The sequence below is a fragment of the Maniola hyperantus genome, chromosome 28 (assembly GCF_902806685.2).
Source record: "Maniola hyperantus chromosome 28, iAphHyp1.2, whole genome shotgun sequence".
Taxonomy (NCBI): Eukaryota; Metazoa; Arthropoda; class Insecta; order Lepidoptera; family Nymphalidae; genus Maniola; species Maniola hyperantus.
In genome coordinates this window covers 544,158-563,516 of record NC_048563.1, presented here as the reverse complement: position 1 = coordinate 563,516, position 19,359 = coordinate 544,158, and the positions used below count along the sequence as shown (strand labels likewise).

At 44.1% G+C, this 19,359-nt stretch overlaps 5 protein-coding genes across 6 annotated transcripts; 4 read left to right on the top strand and 1 right to left on the bottom strand.

Annotated features, from left to right (window-relative positions):
- The first annotated feature begins 8,078 nt into the window (after positions 1–8,078).
- LOC138404383 (20-hydroxyecdysone protein-like) lies at positions 8,079–8,453 on the top strand. The gene has a single exon (XM_069508113.1). The coding sequence runs from the start codon at positions 8,079–8,081 to the stop codon at positions 8,451–8,453; it is 375 nt and encodes a 124-aa protein (XP_069364214.1).
- A 27-nt stretch (positions 8,454–8,480) lies between these two features.
- On the top strand, positions 8,481–9,038 carry LOC117994886 (ring-infected erythrocyte surface antigen-like). The gene is made up of 2 exons (XM_069508112.1): positions 8,481–8,783; positions 8,820–9,038. The coding sequence occupies exons 1-2, from the start codon at positions 8,481–8,483 to the stop codon at positions 9,036–9,038; spliced, it is 522 nt and encodes a 173-aa protein (XP_069364213.1).
- A 27-nt stretch (positions 9,039–9,065) lies between these two features.
- LOC138404382 (probable inactive protein kinase DDB_G0270444) lies at positions 9,066–9,635 on the top strand. Its single transcript, XM_069508111.1, has 2 exons — positions 9,066–9,380; positions 9,429–9,635. Exons 1-2 carry the CDS (start codon positions 9,066–9,068, stop codon positions 9,633–9,635), a joined length of 522 nt encoding a protein of 173 aa, XP_069364212.1.
- Positions 9,636–9,662: 27 nt separating this feature from the next.
- LOC117994884 (axoneme-associated protein mst101(2)-like) lies at positions 9,663–12,446 on the top strand. The gene has a single exon (XM_034982859.2). It carries the CDS (start codon positions 9,663–9,665, stop codon positions 12,444–12,446), a length of 2,784 nt encoding a protein of 927 aa, XP_034838750.2.
- A 1,575-nt stretch (positions 12,447–14,021) lies between these two features.
- On the bottom strand, positions 14,022–18,712 carry LOC117994883 (uncharacterized). Of its 2 annotated transcripts, XR_011238381.1 has the most exons (4): positions 18,340–18,712; positions 17,231–17,433; positions 14,903–16,511; positions 14,022–14,763 (listed from the first exon to the last, which is right to left on the bottom strand). XR_011238381.1 is itself a non-coding variant. In XM_034982858.2 (3 exons), exons 1-3 carry the CDS (start codon positions 18,547–18,549, stop codon positions 15,116–15,118), a joined length of 1,809 nt encoding a protein of 602 aa, XP_034838749.1. In that variant the 5' UTR covers positions 18,550–18,712; the 3' UTR covers positions 14,022–15,115. The 2 variants fall into 2 exon arrangements, 1 of the variants encoding a protein (XP_034838749.1); XM_034982858.2 differs by having other exon boundaries at positions 14,022–16,511.
- Between the last annotated feature and the right edge of the window lie 647 nt (positions 18,713–19,359).

Genomic DNA, 19,359 nt, shown 5'->3' with positions numbered 1-19,359 from the left:
ATCCTATAAGGGTTCCGTTTTTCCTTTTGAGGTACGGAACCCTAAAAAACCAGGTCAATGTTACCCTATAGGTTTTCTTGACAGACACGACGGACAGACAAACAGACAACAAAGTGCTTCTATAAGTGTTTCTTTTTTCCTTTTCAGGTACGAAACCCTATAAATAAAGTACATAGGTACATATTTAGTAGCCGTAGGTACTCAATAATTTATATAATGTACCTTTATTGTATTTTCAGTTCACTCAACCGAGCACCGAACCTGAGTCCCATTCAACACACCACGAACACCACCTCTTGAGGAACATCGGACGTACTGGAGAAGAACACGAACGTTCTTACAATAATACCATATAATTTACTTAGAGTAGTCATGTAGTCCCGTTGTCCCCGTTAGCCGTATCCCCGTCAACGGGGACATCGGGATTTGAATAAAATTATTAAAAACTTATCCCGTTGTCCCCGTTGTCATTTCCGTTTAACGGGGACATCGGGATTTGAATAAAGTCGGCAGGATTTATTTTTTTACTAGATGATGCCCGCGAATTCGTCCGCGTGGATTTACGTTTTTTCAAATCCCGTGGGAACTCTTTGATTTTTCGGGATAAAAAGTAGCCCATGTCCTTCCCCGGGATGTAAGCTATCGCTGTACCAAATTTCGTCAAAATCGGTTGAACGGATGGGCCGTGAAAGGCTAGTAGACAGACAGATAGAGAGGCAGACAGATAGACACACGCTGGCACGCAGGCTATAACGGATAAAAAAATAAAGAAAGAATTTTTTTTTTATGTAGGTACCTACACTAACTAGAGTAACCGACATAGCTCAACGGGTTGCGAAGCTGAAGTGGCAATGGGCAGGACACATAGTTCGTACAACCGATACACGTTGGGGTCCCAAGGTGCTGGAATGGCGACCTCGCACCGGAAGACGCAGCGTTGGAAGACCCCCCACTAGGTGGACGGACGACATCAGACGAGTCGCAGGGAGCCGCTGGATCCAAGCGGCGCAAGACCGTGGCGTGTGGAAGTCCCTACAGGAGACCTATGTCCAGCAGTGGACGTCTATTGGTTGATGATGATGATGATGATGAGGTACCTACATTACAATGAACCATAAAACTAATTTAATCAATCTACATATAGGTAAAAATATACTAAATAAAGTGTCACGTGTGACCAAATATAGGTCTCCCACTCAGCATCATTTTTATTTTTATTTTATTTTTATTTATTTATTTTATATCTAATTAGAACGGCAGTGCCACTTACACTAACTAGATGATTAATAATAAATTTAAATACAAATAAAGGTACAAGAAAAAAGACATAAAATACAAAACGATAAAAGATGCTACAGCAAGCTGCAGCCAGGGCCGTCTTTACCCGGGCGTTCAAGGGGTGCGGTGCACCCGGGCCCAGAGAGCTCCCAGGGAGCGCAAGGCGACCACCATAAATTTCGATAGGTACCTACTACACTGAAACCACGCGAGAGGAGCCGTGAACACAGCCAGTGGAGTAAAAGGCTAACTTTTGCACCCCGGCGCCGAATATGCTTAAGCCGGCTCTGGCTGCAGCGCTGGTTTTCAGCGGGAGCCCTTAAAAAGTGAAGTCACGGACAACAAGGTATACTACCTGACTATTCATAAGCACTTTTAAAAAGTTTACATGAATAAAAAAACATTCTATTCTATTCTATTCTATTCTATACCTACTGATCTATTCGAGATTATTACTATAGGACAGGCTACCTTTGTCCTGGCAAATCAAAAGTTACCACAAGACAACTTAAATCCACGCGGGAGATCCCGTGGGAATCTGCTAGTTAGTAATACTTACTTTTATTAGGGTTCCGTAGTAAACAAGGAACCCTTATAGTTTCGCCATGTCCGTCCGTCTGTCTGTCTGTCCGTCCGTCTGTCCTCGGTTAATCTCAGAGACTATTAGTGCTAGAAATCTGTAATTTGGCATGGGTATAAACATTAACCACGCCGACAAAGTGGTGAAATAAAATTTTGATAAATATTTTTTTTAGGGTAGCTTTACACGTATGTAAAGTGGGGATGAATTTTTTTTTCTCGTCTATCCCATAGTGTGGGGTATCCTTAAATAGGTCTTTTAAAAATACTGTGGGTGTGGGAACATCATTTTTCGATTTCTAGATTCGTTTGTAAAATATGATGTTTTAAAGTGCTAATTTTTATTAGAGTCAAGTGTCCCCCCCTCTATCAGCCAAATGGTAGTATATAGGAACGTGAAAAAATTCACAGCAGTAGTATATATAATCAATTTTAAAGGAAAACTATGGGCTATGTAAAGTTCACAGGTTAAGGAATTATATCTGTTTTTCGAGGATTGTGATTACGGAACCCTACACTGCGCGTGGCCCGCCACGCACTTGGCCGGTTTTTAATATACTTAGAGGAGGGTCGTCCAACGTTGCGTGTTTCTGTGCGAGGTCGAAATTCTAGCCTTACCTAGTGGTAGTGCTTGTAAAAGTTTATTCGAAAAAGAAAGATTTTTATTTATTTTTATTTTATTTTATTTTACCTTTATATTGTATCGAATCATTTACCTAATTAACCTTCGAGTTAAGTCAACCATGTGTGTAAATAAAGAAACTTTTCTAAGTATATTCAACTCCAATCTTTTGTTTTATTTCAATTGATTTCATTTAAATTGGTATTTATTTCAATCCATACTAATATTATAAATGCGAAAGTGTGTCTGTCTGTCTGCTAGCCTTTCACGGCCCATCTGTTCAACCGATTTTGACAAAATTTTGGTACAGAGACAGCTTGCATATCGTGGAATAAGCTAATTAAAGAGTTCCCACGGGATTTTAAAAAACCTAAATCCACGCGGACGAAGTCGCAGGCATCAGTTAGTAATTATTATTCTGCACCTAAAGCGGTAATAGCTTAGTGGTTAAGTGGGGGCCAGGAGTTCGATTCCGGGCACGCACTAACTTTTCAGAATTATGTGTGTTAGTAATTAAGTATGCTTTAATGGTGAAGGAAAACATCGTGAGGAAACCTGAGCCTGAGAGTTTTCCATAATGTTCTCAAAGGTGTGTGAAGTCTGCCAATCCGCACGGGGCCAGTGTGGCAGACTCTGGCCTAAACTTTCTCATTCTGAAAGGAGACCCGTACTTAGTAGTTGACCGGCGATGTGTTCATCTATCTATTAGTTTTATGAAAAACTAGCTTATGCTCGCGACTTCGTCCGCGTGGACTACAAAATTTCAAAACCCTATTTAGCCCCCTTAGGAGTTGAATTTTCAAAAATCCTTTCTTAGCGGATGCCTACGTCATAATAGCTATCTGCATGCCAAATTTCAGCCCGATCCGTCCAGTAGTTTGAGCTGTGCGTTGATAGATCAGTCAGTCAGTCAGTCAGTCACCTTTTCCTTTTATATATATATATAAGACTAGCTGATGCCCGGGACTTCGTTTGCGTGGATTTAGATTTTTTTAAATCCCATGGGAATTCTTTGAATTTCCGGGATTAAAAGTAGCCTATGTCCGTCTCCGGGATGTAGGCTAAGTATGTACAAAGTTTCATCAAAATCGGTTAAATAGTTGGGCAGTGAAAAGCTAGCATACAGACAGACGCCTACAATTTCGCCTTATAATATTACTATAAAGAGCAACCGCCGAGTTTCTTGCTGGTTCTTCTCGGTAGGAACGGCATTCCGAACCAGTGGTAAATTAAACTAGTTAACGATTCAAAAGCACTTGTAACACTCTGACGACCTCCCTGGCGCAGTGGTGAGCACTGTGGTCTTAATAGTGGGAGGTCCCGGGTTCGATTCCTGGCAGGGGTTTGGAATTTTATAATTTCTAAATTTCTGGTCTGGTCTGGTGGGAGGCTTCGGCCGTGGCTAGTTACCACCCTACCGGCAAAGCCGTGCCGCCAAGCGATTTAGCGTTCCGGTACGATGCCGTGTAGAAACCAAAGGGGTATGGGTTTAATAAAAACTGCCATACCCCTTCCAGGTTAGCCCGCTATCATCTTAGACTGCATCATCACTTACCACCAGGTGAGATTGCAGTCAAGGGCTAACTTGTATCTGAATAAAAAAAAAAAAAGTCTACTTGAATAAAATAAATTCTATTCTATTCTATTCTACTTGGTAGGTACCTATGGACATGAATTGTGTGTTTAATGTAATATTATTGTTAATGAAATATTTGTTTTCAAGCAATATAATAATAATAATTAATAGAATAGTTTGGTTGAATGTGTAAGGTGTGACTAAACTGATGTAAGACCTGCTATGTACCCACATTTCAGCGAATAAACGTTTATTTATTATTTATTTATTTATTTAATTATTCAATAATATAATTAATTGTTTTAAGAACACTTGTTTAAATACCTTTTGATTTCGTTCGATGCATTGTAGTTGCACAGTATAAAAAGTGCACTTTTCAATAGTTGGATATCAAACTATCTTCACCACATGGTAGAAGGATGGTACCACTCAAGATACTGGTCCTAGCCAGTCTGGTGAGTAAAACTATTTAATTTACTAGCTTATTCTCTCGACTTTGTCCGCGTGGACTACACAAATTTTAAACCCCTATTTCACCCCCTTAGGGTTTGAATTTTCAAAAATCCTTTCTTAGCGGATGCCTAAGTCATAATAGCTATCTGCATGTCAATTTTAAGCCCGATCCGTCCAGTAGTTTGAGCTGTGCGTTGATAGATCAGTCAGTCAGTCAACTTTTCCTTTTATATATTTAGACTAGCTTATGCTCGCGACTTCGTCCGCGTGGACTACACAAATTTTAAACCCCTATTTCACCCCCTTAGGGTTTGAATTTTGAATAATCCTTTCTTAGCGGATGCCTAAGTCATAATAGCTATCTGCATGCCTAATTTCAGCTAGATCCGTCCAGTTGTTTGAGCTGTGCGTTGATAGATCAGTCAGTCAGTCAACTTTTCCTTTTATATATATTTAGATTATTATTAAAAGATACAGAGAACCTCCTCCATTTTTTGAAGTCAGTTAAGAACCCATCATCATCAACAACCAATAGACGTCCACTGCTGGACATAGGTCTCGTGTAGGGTGTAGGGATTTCCAAACGCCACAAGTGAAAGTCAGACTCGCGCGCCGAAGGCTCCGTACTACAGTCGTATTTTTTCGGCATTTTGCACGATAAATCAGAAACATTTATGCATAAAAATAATTATTAATGTAATTTATTACCTACTAGATGATGCCGCGGCTTCGTCCGCGTGGATTTAGGTTTTTAAAATCCCGTGGGAACTCTTCAATTTTCGGGATAAAAAGTAGCCTATGTCCTTCCCCGGGATATAAGCTAACTCTATTCCAAATTTTATCTAAATCGGTTGAACGGTTGGGTCGTGAAAAGCTAGCAGACAGACAGACAGACACACTAGCTGATGCCCGCGACTTTGTCCGCGTGGATTTAGGTTTTTAAAAATCCCGTGAGACCCCTTTGATTTTCGGGATAAAAAGTAGCCTATGTCCTTCCCCGGGATGCAAGCTATCTCTGTACGAAATTTCATCAAAATCGGTTGAACGGATGAGCCGTGAAAAACTAGCAGACAGACAAATAGACAGACACACTTTCGCATTTATAATATTACTAGCTGACCCGCCCCGGCTTCGCTCGGGTGCAATTTTGAAAATCGAGGTGGGGGTTGAATTTCCAAAAATCCTGAAATACATATTTCTTCATTTATTACCGAAAACCCAAATACCAATTTTCATGTAAATTACTTGAAAAATGACAGACTTTCATACAAACTTTAACCCCCTGTTTAACCCCCTTGGTAGTAGAATTTCAAAAAATCGTGATATACGTACTTTTTTATTTTTAACCAAAAGCTGAAATATCAATTTTCATCGATGTAACTTCAAAAATGACGGACTTTCATACAAACTTCCATCCCCCATTTAACCCAATTAGGGGTGGAATTTCGAAAAATCATTTCTTAGTGGATACCTACTCTTTACAAAGAATAGACCTTCCAAATTTCATGTCTCTAAGACCAGCGGTTTAGGCTGTGCGTTGATATATATGTCAGTCAGTCAGTCAGGACTTTGAATTTTATATATTTAGATAAGTATGGATTTTGAATAAACCATTTGACTTTTGACTTTTGTTAAAGGCTATACTGTCGGAAGCTTGGTATTACCAATTCTGGTTCGGTTCTGTTCGGGTTCTGTTGGACCCCTTTGGGCACGGAACCCTGGGATAGAATATATGTTGTATTGAGTACTTCCTACCTAAAAGTTGTTCTAATTAGTTGTTAATCTCTGTTTAAATCCTAGGTCGGCGTGGTAGTCTGCAAACCTACCATTCTGAACTCCAAGAAACCGCAGAAGCAGCATCCCCACAATACAGGGGTAAGTCAAACTTAACCCTTTTTTTATTACAGGATATATTTTAAGAAAGAAAGAAAAACCGGCCAAGTGCGAGTCAAACTCGCGCACCGAAGGTTCTGCACTAGAGACGTATTTTTTTGACATATTTTTTCACTATTTCTCAAAAACCATTATGCATACAAATAAATAAAATTCTGTTTTAAAACGCACAGGTAAAGCCCTTTCATATTATGATACCCCACTTGGTATAGTAATCTTACATTGAAAGTTTTAAATATTTGATCATGAACCCATTTTTTTTGTGATCCAACTATTAAGTCAAAAAATACAAAAAATACCTAACCGTGTTTGCACACTAAAAGTTAAAAAATATTTAATTTATTACCGAATATAATATTATGTATAACTCTTGAGTTAATACATTATAATAATTATAATTTATCAATAATGAACTAAGTAACAATAGGTGAGATTACATACAATTCTATTAAATAAACTTAAATCTAAATTAAAAGTACTTAAAAATATTAAAATAAAACATACAAACTTAAATAAACAACTTAAAATTAAACGTTGTCAAAAAGTCCGCCCCTGGTTGCCCCTGGGCCAAAGGTGCCCATTAAGCTGGCACTATTGCCATATACATATTGAGAGTTAATATAGTTCTATAATAATATTTTTTGGGGTCTTCTTCTTCTTCTTCAGGTCACATTGTGGAGTCTCAAAAAAAAAGGAAGTAAGTACCTACCTACTTATAGACGATGCGCGCAGCTAATAAGCTAATTGGCACCGGCCCCAAAAATATTAATATTATACTTAGAATTATATTAACTGTTGTATACATGATATATTCGATAATAAATTAATTTATTTTTTATTTTTAGTGTACAAACACGGTTTGGTATTGACATGGTATTGAAGTCGGTTTTTATATTTTTGTAATTTTTTTATGTATACAGATAATACATTTGTCAATTTGTTGTCAATTAACTACGTAAACCATAGAGATAGTATTCATCCAAGACGTAAACTATTTACGTGAGTAAAACTTACATTTTATAATCGTGGCCAGGAAAGTAATGATTTCTCAACAAGTTTACTAATTTAATTGTTGACAGTGTGGGCATGGAGGCCATAATCCGGGACCAGGACAACACGACCAAGGATGTGGCCACGGTCATCATGAAACTGGGAAAGGATGTGGCCACGGACACCATGATACTGGGAAAGGATGTGGCCACGGACACCATGAAACTGGGAAAGGAGTTGGCCACGGACACCATGAAACTGGGAATGGATGTGGCCGCGAACACCATGACACTGGGAAAGGATGTGGCCACGGACACCATGAAACTCTGAAAGGAGTTAGCCACGGACACCATGAAATTGGGAAAGGATGTGGCCACGGACACCAGAAAACTGGCCAAGGATGCGGCCACGGACATAAAAAATGCTCAAGCTCTGAAGTAGGCAGCGGCACCTCAGGAGGAGGCTCTAGATGTAGCGGAGGAGGAGGTGGAGGAGGTGGCGGAGGAGGAGGCTTAGGATATGGCTTAGGAAAGGGCTTCGGATATGGCTCAGGAGGAGGGGCTGGAAGTGGCCAAGGAAGCGGCTCTGCAGTTGGTGCTGGAGGTGGCGGAGGAGGAGGTGGAGGAGGTGGCGGAGGAGGTGGCGGAGGAGGAGGCTTAGGATATGGCTTAGGAAAGGGCTTCGGATATGGCTCTGCAGTTGGTGCTGGAGGTGGCGGAGGAGGAGGCGGAGGAGATGGCGGAGGAGGTGGCTCAGGAGGAAGCAAAGGATGGGGCGGAGGAAGTGGCTCTGGAGGTGGCTCAGGAGGTGGCTCTTCAGGTGGCCACGGAGGTGGAGGAGGAGGCGGAGGAGGTGGCGGAGGAGGTGGCTCAGGTGGAAGCAAAGGATGTGACGGAGGAAGTGGCTCAGGAAGTGGCTTTGGAGGTGGCTCAGGAGGTGGCTCTTCAGGTGGCCACGGAGGTGGAGGAGGAGGCGGAGGAGGTGGCGGAGGAGGTGGCTCAGGAGGAAGCAAAGGATGTGGCGGAGGAAGTGGCTCAGGAAGTGGCTCTGGAGGTGGCTTAGGAGGTGGCTCTTCAGGTGGCCACGGAGATGGAGGAGGAGGCGGAGGAGGTGGTGGAGGAGGTGGCTCAGGAGGAAGCAAAGGATGGGGCGGAGGAAGTGGCTCTGGAGGTGGCTCTTCAGGTGGCCACGGAGGTGGAGGAGGAGGCGGAGGAGGTGGTGGAGGAGGTGGCTCAGGTGGAAGCAAAGGATGTGACGGAGGAAGTGGCTCAGGAAGTGGCTTTGGAGGTGGCTCAGGAGGTGGCTCTTCAGGTGGCCACGGAGGTGGAGGAGGAGGCGGAGGAGGTGGCGGAGGAGGTGGCTCAGGAGGAAGCAAAGGATGTGGCGGAGGAAGTGGCTCAGGAAGTGGCTTAGGAGGTGGCTCTTCAGGCGGCCACGGAGGTGGAGGAGGAGGCGGAGGAGGTGGCTCAGGTGGAAGCAAAGGATGTGACGGAGGAAGTGGCTCAGGAAGTGGCTTTGGAGGTGGCTCAGGAGGTGGCTCTTCAGGTGGCCACGGAGGTGGAGGAGGAGGCGGAGGAGGTGGCTCAGGAGGAAGCAAAGGATGTGGCGGAGGAAGTGGCTCAGGAAGTGGCTCTGGAGGTGGCTTAGGATGTGGCTCTTCAGGTGGCCACGGAGATGGAGGAGGAGGCGGAGGAGGTGGCGGAGGAGGTGGCTCAGGAGGAAGCAAAGGATGGGGCGGAGGAAGTGGCTCTGGAGGTGGCTCAGGAGGTGGCTCTTCAGGTGGCCACGGAGGTGGAGGAGGAGGCGGAGGAGGTGGCGGAGGAGGTGGCTCAGGAGGAAGCAAAGGATGTGACGGAGGAAGTGGCTCAGGAAGTGGCTTTGGAGGTGGCTCAGGAGGTGGCTCTTCAGGTGGCCACGGAGGTGGAGGAGGAGGCGGAGGAGGTGGCGGAGGAGGTGACTCAGGAGGAAGCAAAGGATGTGGCGGAGGAAGTGGCTCAGGAAGTGGCTCTGGAGGTGGCTTAGGATGTGGCTCTTCAGGCGGCCACGGAGGTGGAGGAGGAGGTGGAGGAGGTGGCTCAGGTGGAAGCAAAGGATGTGACGGAGGAAGTGGCTCAGGAAGTGGCTTTGGAGGTGGCTCAGGAGGTGGCTCTTCAGGTGGCCACGAAGGTGGAGGAGGTGGCTCAGGAGGAAGCAAAGGATGTGGCGGAGGAAGTGGCTCAGGAAGTGGCTCTGGAGGTGGCTTAGGATGTAGCTCTTCAGGTGGCCACGGAGATGGAGGAGGAGGCGGAGGAGGTGGCGGAGGAGGTGGCTCAGGAGGAAGCAAAGGATGGGGCGGAGGAAGTGGCTTTGGAGGTGGCTCAGGAGGTGGCTCTTCAGGTGGCCACGGAGGTGGAGGAGGAGGCGGAGGAGGTGGCGGAGGAGGTGGCTCAGGTGGAAGCAAAGGATGTGGCGGAGGAAGTGGCTCTGGAGGTGGCTCAGGAGGTGGCTCCTCAGGTGGCCACGGAGGTGGAGGAGGAGGCGGAGGAGGTGGCGGAGGAGGTGGCTCAGGAGGAAGCAAAGGATGTGGTGGAGGAAGTGGCTCTGGAGGTGGCTCTGCAGGCAGCCACGGAGGCAAAGGAGAAGGCAAAGGAGGAGGCAAAGGAGCAGGCCACGGAGGTGGCGAAGGAGGTGGCAGAGGAGGTGGCGGAGGAGGTGGTCACGGAGGTGGTGGAGGAGGAGGCAAAGGAGAAGGCAATGGAGGAGGCCAAGGAGGTGGTTATGGAGGAGGCTCTGGAGGAGGCAAAGGAGCTAGTGGAGGAGGTGGCGGAGGAGGTGGTGGAGGAGGTGGCGGAGGAGAAGGCGAAGGAGGTGGCCACGGAGGTGGTTATGGAGGAGGCTCTGGAGGAGGCAAAGGAGCTAGTGGAGGAGGTGGCGGAGGAGGTGGTGGAGGAGGTGGTGGAGGAGAAAGCAAAGGAGGTGGCAAAGGAGGTGGCCACGGAGGTGGTTGTGGAGGAGGCGGAGGAGGTGGCAAAGGAGGAGGCAAAGGAGAAGGCAAAGGAGGAGGCAAAGGAGCAGGCCACGGAGGTGGCGAAGGAGGTGGCAGAGGAGGTGGCGGAGGAGGTGGTCACGGAGGTGGTGGAGGAGGAGGCAAAGGAGAAGGCAATGGAGGAGGCCAAGGAGGTGGTTATGGAGGAGGCTCTGGAGGAAGAAAAGGAGCTAGTGGAGGAGGTGGCGGAGGAGGTGGTGGAGGAGGTGGCGGAGGAGAAGGCGAAGGAGGTGGCCACGAAGGTGGTTATGGAGGAGGCTCTGGAGGAGGCAAAGGAGCTAGTGGAGGAGGTGGTGGAGGAGGTGGTGGAGGAGGTGGCGGAGGAGAAAGCAAAGGAGGTGGCAAAGGAGGAGGCAAAGGAGGTGGCCACGGAGGTGGTTGTGGAGGAGGCGGAGGAGGTGGCCATGGTGGTGGCGAAGGAGGAGACAAAGGAGAAGGCAAAGGAGGAGGCAAAGGAGCAGGCCACGGAGGTGGCGAAGGAGGTGGCAGAGGAGGTGGCGGAGGAGGTGGTCACGGAGGTGGTGGAGGAGGAGGCAAAGGAGAAGGCAATGGAGGAGGCCAAGGAGGTGGTTATGGAGGAGGCTCTGGAGGAGGCAAAGGAGCTAGTGGAGGAGGTGGCGGAGGAGGTGGTGGAGGAGGTGGCGGTGGAGAAGGCGAAGGAGGTGGCCACGGAGGTGGTTATGGAGGAGGCTCTGGAGGAGGCAAAGGAGCTAGTGGAGGAGGTGGCGGAGGAGGTGGTCACGGAGGTGGTGGAGGAGGAGGCAAAGGAGAAGGCAATGGAGGAGGCCAAGGAGGTGGTTATGGAGGAGGCTCTGGAGGAAGAAAAGGAGCTAGTGGAGGAGGTGGCGGAGGAGGTGGTGGAGGAGGTGGCGGAGGAGAAGGCGAAGGAGGTGGCCACGAAGGTGGTTATGGAGGAGGCTCTGGAGGAGGCAAAGGAGCTAGTGGAGGAGGTGGCGGAGGAGGTGGTGGAGGAGGTGGCGGAGGAGAAAGCAAAGGAGGTGGCAAAGGAGGAGGCAAAGGAGGTGGCCACAGAGGTGGTTGTGGAGGAGGCGGAGGAGGTGGCCATGGAGGTGGCGAAGGAGGAGACAAAGGAGAAGGCAAAGGAGGAGGCAAAGGAGCAGGCCACGGAGGTGGCAGAGGAGGTGGCGGAGGAGGTGGTCACGGAGGTGGTGGAGGAGGAGGCAAAGGAGAAGGCATTGGAGGAGGCCAAGGAGGTGGTTATGGAGGAGGCTCTGGAGGAGGCAAAGGAGCTAGTGGAGGAGGTGGCGGAGGAGGTGGTGGAGGAGGTGGCGGAGGAGAAGGCGAAGGAGGTGGCCACGGAGGTGGTTATGGAGGAGGCTCTGGAGGAGGCTCTGGAGGAGGCAAAGGAGCTAGTGGAGGAGGTGGCGGAGGAGGTGGTGGAGGAGGTGGCGGAGGAGAAGGCGAAGGAGGTGGCTACGGCGCTGGCGCAGGAGGAGGCACAGCAACTGGCGGAGGAAGTGGTGGAGGAGGAGGCGGAGGAGGGGGCGGAGGAGCTGGCGGAGGATGTGGCCACGGAGGTGGCTACGGAGGTGGTACAGGAGGAGGCACAGCAGCTGGCGGAGGAGGTGGTGGAGGAGGAGGCGGAGGAGGGGGCGGAGGAGCTGGCGGAGGATGTGGCTACGGAGGTGGCTACGGAGGTGGCACAGGAGGAGGCACAGCAGCTGGCGGAGGAAGTGGTGGAGGAGGAGGCGGAGGAGGGGGCGGAGGATGTGGCTACGGAGGTGGCTACGGAGGTGGCGCAGGAGCTGGCGGAGGAAGTGGCGGAGGAAGTGGCGGAGGAGGGGGCGGAGGAGGGGGCGGAAGAGGAGGCGGAGGATCTGGTAGAGGATGTGGCTACGGAGGTGGCGCAGGAGGAAGCGCAGCAGCTGGTGGAGGAAGTGGCGGAGGCGGGGGTGGAGGAGGTGGCGGAGGTGGCAGCTATGGAGGAGTTAATGACCCCAAACAACGTTACGGTCATGCCCCATTTAATAGTCGTTATTATTTATTACTCGCATAAGCAATGGTGCTGATTCAGTCGCCAACTGATTATTTGCATCCTTTTCTTTCCAATTAATAAGAAAATGATACAGAAACCTATTTGCTTTCTAACCTTGCCACTTCATGTGCCAATGCATATTAAGAACGCTGTATGAATTTGTCGGGTAGGACTAAGTTTTAATATATTTTCTATCCCGTTTTGAACAGCAAAAAGAAATATAGTTATATACAAATTTAATTTTTATGAAAATATTACAATAAAACTTAAAGCTAGCCTTATCTAATTACTACCATATACGAATCATGCCTGCGAGGTATGGTGCCAAGAATACTGGCTGCATTTCCGCGCTGGACAGCCAGGTTGATCGGTTGCGCAAGAAATGAGCCAGTCCTTCTGTCTGAGGCTATTAATCGCGGTGAAATGTCTCGTAAAAAAATTTTTATTACAAAGACTCTATGGCCCCAGGGTCTCCACGGCATGGTATTGTATTTATTTCTTTTATATTTTTTTATTTTATCATCAGTTAAGTACCTACCTACGTATAAAGTTTCTGCGCTCTAGAGATGTGACGCAGTGTTTACACTAATGCAGTTCTATCGTACCTTATTTTGTTTTTGTCTACACATATTTTCACTGATATTTGGTTAATATTGTTTTTGTCAAAATTTCCGTGTAATTAGTTAAGTGATTGATAAATAAATTTAATTTCAAATTTAGTTAAAGAGAGACATCTGCTGGTCGATTAAGTAAAAGCTGCATCAACCATTACAATCTCAACTGTTGTGATTGGCTGAATTTATGGTATTCTTGTTGCAGCAAAGTATTCTAGCCAATAGTGCTCAGAACAAGGACTATTAGAAGTAGCCCTATTGTAACACTTAGTGTTAGAGCGAGATAGCTAAATGCTTTTAAGCTCTTATTAGAACGTGACAAAATGACTATGTTTTGTCCTTATCACCGTGGCCACTTTTTTTGTCACGTGCCACATGAGTTTTCACGCGCCATTTTAACTCTATGTGTCAACTGTCATGTCAAAAGTATGGTTCACCTTTAAAATAAGGACTTAAAATCGTACTTTTGACATGACATTTGGCACATAAAGTGCAATTGGCGCGTGAGGACTAATTTTGTACGTATTATTCTTATTATTGAACTAAAATCACAAATGAAACTGAACTGCATACTGGAATACTCATAGCATCAAATATAAACTTAATAGAATCACGTAAGTTACTAATACCAGCGAATGAGGTGATTAGAGATTAGTGCCCGAGCAACGTGACAACCGCACAGTGAGACAGAGCGACGCAGCGGGGTACTACTAGCGGTTCGTGAATTTTTCCAAACAATAATTTCACGATTCAATTTTTTTTTAACTTTAAGACTATTGTCAATATAAATGGTCGAAATGGATAGTATCTGGTACTTTGTCACGGTTCTTAAACCACTAAAATTTTACCCTGTATAATTATAAAGCTTATTTAAAATTCTGTGACTTTTTTCATGTCATAGGTACTTATTTAACTTTTATAACTTGCATTATAATAATTGTATCCATTATTTATAGGTTATAAAACTAATATTTTAGGTATAGGTAAAATAAAATAAATTGTATGATTTTGAAAATGTTTTTATTTTTACTTCAACTTATCGGTAACCTAAGTTAAAACAAGTGTAAAAGTTAGAAACTAAAATTATAATAATTAATGTAATTACTTACTAAAACTAAAATTATAATATTGAACATTAATTACTTACATTTAAATTTTCATTAAAAGAAAAAAAGAAAGATTTCAATAAAATTCAGTATTAAAGATTATTATTAGATTCAGATATAAGAAAAATCACTTATACTATATATTATAGTAGATTGCAAAATATAGTTTACTATAGTCGACGCATTTTTAACGGAGTCGTCGAGTTATCTGTCGGTTTCGCTCGCACTTACAGGTCATAGGTAAGTGCGAGCGAAACAGATTTCATTGGTGTACATGTTTAGTCGGCGTTAGGTTGCACTTATCTACGCAAACGAATTTTGCCGATGCGACTTGTAATGGTAGTACTATAGTGCAAATGAGAATCGCATAGCGCCATCTAGTTTGTTCGTTTGTAAGTTGCTTCGTCGTAGCTCTCCTTCTGTTTGTTGTTTGTAATTCGAACTACAAACAGGAGAGCTATCCTACGCCTCTCTCTGTTACGTAATCCCATACACATAACGGAGACAAAAACCTTAGTGGGCGCTAACTATTTTGACAGTTTTGTGTCACCAACCAATCACAAACACGTTTTCAAATTTCAAACATTCGAAATTCGATCGCACTTTCGATTTCTATATATTTCTATATGATCTATAGAGCGCACTTTTACTTTGCTCAGACTTAAGATTGAGTTAAAACGAGACAGATTTATGTCAGAGATATAGGCTCTCTCTCGTTTTAACTCTGTCTTAAGTCTAAGCAAAGTCAGAGTGCGCTCTATAGATCGCACCCATAGTTTCATTTGTGATTCTAGATCAATATTAAGAATAATACGTACAAAATCACTTCTCAGGCGCCATTTCAACTTTATGTGCCAAATGTCATGTCAAAAGTACGATTTTAGTCATTATTTTAAAGGTAAACCATACTTTTGACATGACAATTGACACATAGAGTTAAAATGGCGCGTGAAAATTCATTTTGAATGGACTATAAGTGCCTGTTATATGTTATGTTTGCTTTTAAACGCATGATGCTTCAACAGAACCTTGTTAGTGAATTTTTCGCCGCAACTACATTCATAATTATTGACTTTCTCCTTTTTAACTGCGTGTTCGTTTATATGCGACCTCATTTCTTCCAAACCAACGCAGATTTCTCTACACAATATACATATACGTACGTCGTTGGACAATCTTATACCTCTCACCCCCGCGATGTTTTGGAGTCTCAAATAGGATGGGGTCTCTGGGATGAAATATCTTTTAAATTTATCAGTTTCGTTTGGCTTTAAATCCTTGACAGTTTCTACTTTCACTGTCAAACTTGTGTCACCTACTCTACTAGCATTAGTTAAAGAAACTTCGTTTGATATAAAATCCTTTTCAGATTCTAGATTATCTCTCAAAGGGTCTACAGCTATGTTTGCTGTTGACACACCTTGATCACTTATTTGGATCACTGTCACTAAATTGTTGTCACTCATTACTTCATCTGTCAACTCTTCTTTGATGGTCTCGCCTGTCATAAAATTTTTACTCGTGACAGAAATTTCTTTGTCATTGATCTCGAATAATGACATTAAACTGTTTTCATTTGTCACAACAGCGTCGGTTAAATTCGGATCCTTGATGTCATCTGTCATTAAATCTGGGAGTATCATTGAATCTTCATTAACTGGATTCACTTTTAACAAATCCTCGTCACTTGGCGTATCGTTTGCTAAATTTGCGTCAGACACAAAATTTTGCATTTCATTTGACAAAGCTGTTGCAACTTCTGTTGTCATTTTATTCTTCTTCTTTCTAGTCATCTTTTTAATGCCTTTCAAGTTCCTTCTTTTTCTTCTCACACCTGTCATCAAAAATTCTTCTTCCCCCTCTTCTCTTCTATCACGGCTTTTCGACATTACAACCTTATCAGACATTAAATTCTTGATGGTCGTCATATTATCTGCAACTGTATCCATGTCGCTTATTTCAATGACCGTCAACAAATCAGCTTCAATCAATGTATCATCGTCACTCTCCATTAAATTTTCACTTTTTACATCATCTGTCACAAAATTTTTGTCGCCTCCATTCTGATTATCAACTGTCATTAAATTTTTGGCAGTAGTGTTATCAGTTAATTCCTTTTTTGTCGTTACATCCTTAACTTTTACTGAGGTCCTGTGCCTCGATAGAATGTGGTTCTGGAATGATTCGACTCGACTAGTGTCATAATAACACATGTCACATTTTAGGTAGTAGGGGTGCTGCCTCAAATGTAGTTTTAGGGCTTTGGTGTTGAGACATTTACATAAACATATCCTACAAGTGGAGACACTCTGAATGTTGTGTAAGTAGAAGTGAGCCGGCATGTTTCGTACTTGGATGTTTTTAAGGCAGATCACACATCTGGAAAAACAAGCATAATATTATCATTTTACATACGAAAAGCTATGATAGCCTAGCGGTTAGGACGTCCGCCTTCTAATCGGCGGTCGGGGGTTCGATCCCAGACACGCACTTCTAACTTTTCGGAGTTATGTGCATTTTGAGTAATTAAATATCACTTGCTTTAACAATGAAGGAAAACATCGTGAGGAAACCTGCATGAGAGTTCTCCATAATGCTCTCAAAGGTGTGTGAAGTCTACCAATCTGGACATGACGAGCGTGGTAAACTATGTCCAAAACCCTTCTCGTTCTGAAAGGAGACCCGTGCTCTGTAGTGAGCCGGCGATGGGTTGATCGTGATAATGATGACATGTCTCGAACTTGGCTTTACTCACGTGTTTAGTCGACGTTAGCCCAACTAGTATCGAACCCTTCCGGAGTCCTTTTTTACAGGGACTCAGTTTGAGCCCGCGTCTCGCAGCAGTCTCAACCCTGACATTCCTCCCGGTGTTGGGAACAATGCAGAGAAACTTTCAGCTTTTATAAAATAGCGAGAGACAGAGATAAATGGGAGAGGGAGACTGAAAGAAACAGATTGAAAGGGAGAGGAAGAGGGGAGAGAGACAGAAAGAGGGAGAGAGACAGAGGTAAAGGGGGGAGGGAGCTGAAACAGATTGAAAGGGAGAGAGAGGGAGACAGAGAAAGAGAGGAAGACACAGAGATAAAGGAGAGACTCACTTTATAAGTTCCATATTGCTCATGTCTAAATGAGCGTAGCGCAAATGTATAATTAAGTTGTCCTTGTTGAAGAATATGGCGGAGCAGTCATTGCATATGAAGATCTCTCGCTCCACGCGCAGACAGCTCTCCGAGCTCAGCAGGTGCTCCGACTTTATGTGTTTCACTACTGACTCGTGGTCCGCACACTGTTTTATGCATATCTGAAATCAGTACCCTTATTATAAATGCGAAAGTGTGTTTGTTTGTTGGTTTGTCCTTCAATCACGTCGCAACAGAGCAACGGATTGACGTGATTTTTTGCATGGGTATAGTCAAAGACCTGGAGAGTGACATAGGCTACTTTTTATCCTGTGAAATCAAGGAGTTCCGACTGGATAGTTAAAAAACCTAAATTTACGCATACGAAGTCGCAGGCATCAGCTAGTTACATAATATAATGAACTAGCTTATGCTCACGACTTCGTCCGTGTGGACTACACAAATATCAAACCCCTATTTCACCCCATTAGGAGTTGAATTTTCAAAAATCCTTTCTTAGCGGATGCCTACATCATAATAGCTATCTGCATCCCAAATTTCAGCCTAATCCGTCCAGTAGTTTGAGCTGTACATTGATAGATCAGTCAGTCAGTCAGTCAGTCACCTTTTCCTCTTATATATTTAGATTAATCTATAGGAGAACCAGAGTGACCAACATATTGTAGCTTACAATGGAAAGGATTATTTAAATGATAAGAAAGCTTGGGAATGAGTTGCTCAACAGCTTTGTGAAAGTTCTAATAAGTTTAAGTGATTTTGTAAAGTGGTTATAATAAAAAGAATACCTCACTGAGTATGTAGTGGTCTCTTCTCAGACTTGGGTGCGTTTGGAACCCTCGTAGCTTTAGTTTTAAGTTACATCCGAAGACGGACATATTCTTAAAGGCCCCCATCCATTTACCTAAGTGATTTGTATGAAATTTTGAACAGAAATAGCTTGCGTCTCGGAAATTTACATAGGCTACTTTTTATCCCGGAAAATCAAAGAGTTCCCACGGGATTTCAAAGCAATCTGAATACACGCGGACGAATTTGCGGGCATCATCTAGTCCTAAATAAAAACTTACATAGCAATAGTCGTCCCTTTTCTTCAGCTCGTTCATAAACGCCCGCTTGTAATGAACCTTAGTTTTGTGTATTTCCACCTCAGTCTCACTCGTCCAGCCTCCATCAGCACAGAGGTCGCATCCGTACAGCTCAACTTCAATTTTATCGTAAGTTTTGTCATAAACTTTGGCTGGTGGGAAGACCCCAACATCTCGTGGCGAACGGAACATTGTTTACGATTGATAAACCACTTTTATGTAGCATTAGTTACATTACTGGACGCTAGTGAGTGTATTGTTAATTGTTTAACACAAGTTTTACTTTCTATTCCATCTTATCGATAAAAAATACAAGTTGTATTGCAATGAAATTTTACATCGACAGGATGACAGGTGATATCAATCACAGATTAATATGATATCAATCTTTGTTTTAAACGTCTTGGTTTTTTTTTAACTGGCATTACTGCTCTGGGATCTAACCCTATCGAATTATCTATGGTTATATTATATTAATTAAACTTCTTGGTATGAGCCATAGATTATCTATGGTATGAGCCAAGAAGTATACAAATTACTAATAGGTACCTACAGTACGCCTTACAGTAGACCTTTTTTTTTTAAAAAAAAAAAAGGTTTTAGCTTTGTAGAGCGTTGTCTCTGTCACTCATACCTATATGACGTTTTGTCGGTCTCTTGGCAGACTTCACACACCTTTGAGAACATTTTGAGTCTTGAGTCTAACTCGCACTTGACCGGTTTTTTATACATGTCATAAACTGTATCATCAAACTTCGAAAAGAGCAACCGCCGAGTTTTTTGCTGGTTCTTCTCGGCATTCCGCACCAGTGGTAGATGCATTTGACGATTCAAAAGCATTTCATCATCATCATGATCAACCCATCGCCGGCCGGCTCAATACAGAGCACGGGTCTCCTCTCAGAGTGAGAAGGGTTTTTGGCCATAGTCTACCACGCCGGCTATGTGCGGATTGGTAGACTTCATACACCTTTGAAAATTTGTACAAAAGTAACTATTTTA